This window comes from Triticum urartu, chromosome 2A (assembly GCF_056163025.1).
Source record: "Triticum urartu cultivar PI428250 chromosome 2A, HENAU_Tu73, whole genome shotgun sequence".
In the NCBI taxonomy this organism is placed as follows: domain Eukaryota; kingdom Viridiplantae; phylum Streptophyta; class Magnoliopsida; order Poales; family Poaceae; genus Triticum; species Triticum urartu.
The window spans coordinates 463700175-463704752 of record NC_141874.1 but is presented as its reverse complement, the minus strand read 5'-3'; the positions used below and the strand labels follow the sequence as shown (position 1 = coordinate 463704752).

Below are 4578 nucleotides of genomic sequence, written 5' to 3'. Positions count from 1 at the left end.
TCTTCTGGCGACTCATCTCAAACTCAACTTCCGGCCTTCAAGACTGCCCCTATGTAAGGAAAAAATCATCTTTCCTCCGTGTCTTTCAAACTGCATCTTTGTACTGACTGTCTCATAACATCTTTCTTAGTGGCCAAGCCAAGTCCAAGAAGGCCAAGGTGACTAAACCGGTGGAAGACCCATCAGTCCTTGCACCTGAACCGGCCATGCCAACGTCTCCCCCTCGAACTGAAGCACCAGAAGACCTGGCTGCCAATGCTCAATTGGACCCTCCTGAGCCGTCAGCTGATGATACCGTTGTTAACCCCTCTACTACCAGACCATCCAGTTCAGCTAACCCGCCATCATCTTCTGATCATGACGCTCTGGTCACTGGTAGCCGTTTTGTTGAACTGAGGACTCCTATTGTGTTAGCTCGGCACACTGCTAAACAAGAAGCCTTGGAGAGACAGAAAGTGCGTTTTGACATTTCCCACTACACTCATCTGAACGCTAGTGACATATTGTCCGGCTATCTCAGCCATGTTCACTCCAGCCGTGAGTCAGAAATTGAGATGGTCAAGCAACTGCAGCTGAAATATGAGGTATGTTCTCTGGTTTACTTATACTCTGCCAGCCCCCAAGTCTTCAGATGATGAACCTGAATGCTCTAGAGACTTTACGATATAAATTGATATCTTCTCTCTAAATTTTTCAAAAAGTCCAATAAACTAGTGTAAACTTCACATGTAGTCCCCAAGGGTCGGCTCAATTTATCATAAATGAACCGGTACTTAACTTCATAGCTGTCTTTTACTAATCCCAACAAATATTGTAATCCGTCTTAATCTTGAGAAGCTTTCTGAATATCATGCATTAGCCCCCAAGTGCCAAGTGCTATTACTTTGTAAGGTACTTGGGACTTGAAATAAGAGTCATAAGAAATTGTTTTGGCAGACATTAGCCCCCAAGTGCCAAGTGTTATTACTTTGTAAAACACTTGGGACTTGAAACATATAAGAGTCATAAAAGATTGCTTTGGCAGACATTATCCCCCAAGTGTCATGTAGTATTGCAGTGCAAAGTACTTGAGACTTGAATCTTTATAACTTTTAGTTTAAGCCTTGACACACCTGTGTATGTTTTTAGAACGCCCTATCTGAACTGGGCTCCCAATTAACTGATGCAAAGACCCGGCTGGCAGATCAAGAGGCAGAAATCAAGTGTGCTGATTCTAAACTTCAATTGAGTCCTGCTGAGACAGAAAAATTGAGAACCAGCTTGACTGCCAAAAAGAAATCCTGGGCCGAAGAAAAGACGCTGCTCACACAACATGCTGAAAAAGCTGAAGCAGCTCTTGAGGAGGTTACCACGGAGCTCACTGGCTTAAAGAATCGGGTGTCTCAAATGGTTTCCGCCATCTTTGGTAAGCCATCTATACTGATTTTTTGTACCTTCTTTTGACTCAGAATATAAACCGCCTGCTGACCCCTTGTTTAAAAAAAATATGTGCAGGTCCGCGAAGCAAAAATCTGAGCCAAGATAATGTGACCAAACTGAAGGCGATCTACACTTTAGTGGAGCAATTGTACACGGGCGCTCAACGAGCACTTGTTGCTATCTCTCCTGCCAACCAAGGACCCAATCGGCTCAACGATGTCTTGAAAGAATTGTCAATCTTACCCGCCATGTTTCAAGAAGTCAAACGATCCCGTGCTAGAGCCGGAGCCTTGACTGCCCTGAGCCGCTCCAAAGCCTGGGTGCCAGATCTAGACCCGACAGATGTAGCTAGGGGGTACCCCACCGTGAAGGAAGACGGGTCTCTATTGAGCAGGATGACTTCGTTGCTTGCGTAAGGGGAGTTCGACCTCAGGCTACCGTTCTTGGAGATGAGACCAACATTGACAAATATCAGCCAGGTTTTGATTTGGAGAATAAGAAGATGGAGACTCCCTCTTACAAGGTAACAGATCTTATCCCGCCGGTTCATCAACATACGTTTGCTTCGGAGGTTGATCCGACTGGCCTGATTGATGATGAAGCAGAGTTCATTGCTGTGAACGGCTTTGGCTGGTCCAATCCCAGCTTCCAATCAGCAGAAGGAAGTGAACCGGCGAGGGAAGAGTGAGAACCATCTTTGTGGGCTCTTTAAAGCCTTGTAATAGATTTGGCTTGAAACAACTGCATATTTTGCCCATGCCATCGTGCATAAGATACTGTGTGTGACTCTTTGCTTCCCGATGTCAATATATGCGTCGCATTTATGGTTATCTCTGTAATATTTCGGCTCTGTTCTTGTAGAAAAGGAAAAACTGGCTTGGCGGTTTAGCACCGAATGGGTTAGAACACCCGGTACATGATCAATGGTTTTATCATAGTAGAGAAACAGAAACAGACATGAAAATAAACAAGGTTGAAACAACATTTGACTAACACAGAAAGAACTGTTCAGAAATAATAGTCATACCTGTATCGTTTGCATCTGGATCACCGGTTCACATGACCCAGTCCTTTTTTTGAGAAGTCAATGCTTCTTCATACCTAATGACCATCATGCCTTGGTAGCTTATGGTCAAATAGTCAAGCCGGTGAAAAAGACCGTGCTGATCGTTTAAATTTGAGACAACAAAGAGCAGTAAGACAAATAGCAGTTTTGCAAACAATATAAATTAACTTTGTAGCTGAAAGTTGGGGTTTTCTGATTCGAATACGATCAGTAAACCGGACCAAAGGGGTTAAGCTAAGATTCGAATACGATCATATAGCCCCTAGTGGCTTTGGCGTTGCGCCGATCAGGAGGGTACCGGCAACTATGTTCTCTTTGGTTCGAATACGACCTATGTTTGAACAGGAAGCCCCCAAATGACCTTGAGAGGTTTTTAACGACCCTGATTCGAATATGATCCAAGTCGGACCCAAAAGGGGTTAAGCTATGATTCGGATACGATCAAGAATCCCCTAGTGAGTTTGGCTTTGAGCCAATCAAGAGGGTTACGACAGCTATGTTCTCTTTGGTTTGAATATGACCTATGTTTGAACAGGAAGCCCCCAAGTGATCATGAGGTTTACAGCTAGATTTGAATACGATCATAAGCCGGACCAAAAAGGTTAAACTTGATTCAGATATGATCAGCTCCTTAATAGTCATTTAAATAGTGAAAAAGAGTAAAGATATATAATCTTTGAAAAGGAAAAGGACAGAGGTCCTGCTTTATTGCTTATCATAGTATATACAACGTCAAAGTATGTACATGACGTGAGCCAGCGGCTCAGGTGTAGTATGGCCGAAGTTGAGCAATGTTCCACGGCCGACGGGTCTCCTCATCCGACTTATGTGAGTCTTTGTGCTCTCGGATGTCGATGAGGTAATATGACCCGTTGTTTAAATTCTTGCTGACCACAAAGGGTCCTTCCCAAGGCGGGGATAGCTTGTGTGCATCTGATAGATCCTAGATGAGCCGGAGCACCAGGTCACCTTCTTGAAAAGTCCTGGACTTAACCCGACGGCTATGATAACGGTGCAGGTCCTGTTGATAAATTGCTGATCGAGCCGCTGCTAAGTCTCTCTCCTCATCTAACAAGTCAAGTGCATCCTGTCGGGCTTGTTTGTTATTAGCTTCAACGTAAGCCGCCACACGAGGCAAGTCATGTCGGATGTCACTAGGCAGCACCGCTTCTGCTCCATAAACCATGAAGAAAGGTATATAACCTGTAGACCTGTTAGGAGTGGTGTTGATACTCCACAGCACCGAGGGTAACTCTTCTACCCAACAACCCGGCGTCCGCTGTAAGGGAACCATAAGCCGGGGACCTTTTAAGATTTCCTGATTTGCTCTCTCAGCCTTACCATTGGATTGAGGGTGAGCTACAGAAGAAACATCAAGCCGGATATGCTCACGTTGACAAAACTCCTCCATAGCCCCTTGGGATAAATTGGTGCCATTGTTAGTGATAATGTTGTGTGGAAAACCAAAATGAAAGATCACCTTTTTCATGAACTGAACCGTCGTGGCTGCATCACACTTACTCACTAGCTCTGCCTCAACCCATTTTGTGAATTTGTCAACTGCCACTAAAAGATGTGTCTTTATATCCTTAGACCTTTCGAAAGGTCCAACCATGTCCATCCCCCAGACTGCAAACGGCCAAGTTATTGGAATCATCCGCAACTCTTGGGCCAGCACATGCGCTTGTTGTGCAAATTTTTGACATCCATCACACCTACTGAACAGATCCTCTGCATCAGCGTGAGCCGTCAACCAGTAAAAACTATGACGAAAAGCTTTGGCCACAAGAGACTTTGACCCGGCGTGATGACCACAACCCCCTTCATGGATCTCACGAGTATTTCTTGGCCTTCTTCAGGAGAAACACACCGCTGAAACACTCCAGTGACGCTGAGATGGTATAACTCTCTGCCAGAAATCGTCATTGACTTGGACCGCCAGGTTATCTGTCGGGCCAGGGTCTCATCCTCTGGCAACTCGCCCCGGGTCATGTAAGCCAAAAACGGTACTGTCCAATCTAGAATGACGTGAAGAGCCGCCACCAACTATGCCTCTGGGCCAGGAACAACCAAACCTTCTTCTGTAGGTAACT

The 4578-nt window shown here is 45.1% G+C and overlaps 1 protein-coding gene across 1 annotated transcript; it reads left to right on the top strand.

Moving 5' to 3' along the window:
* Nucleotides 1-206: 206 nt before the first annotated feature.
* LOC147985481 (uncharacterized) lies at nt 207-2107 on the top strand. The gene is made up of 4 exons (XM_087541598.1): nt 207-584; nt 1129-1405; nt 1495-1763; nt 1895-2107. Exons 1-4 carry the CDS (start codon nt 207-209, stop codon nt 2105-2107), a joined length of 1137 nt encoding a protein of 378 aa, XP_087397724.1.
* The last annotated feature ends 2471 nt before the right edge of the window (nt 2108-4578 follow it).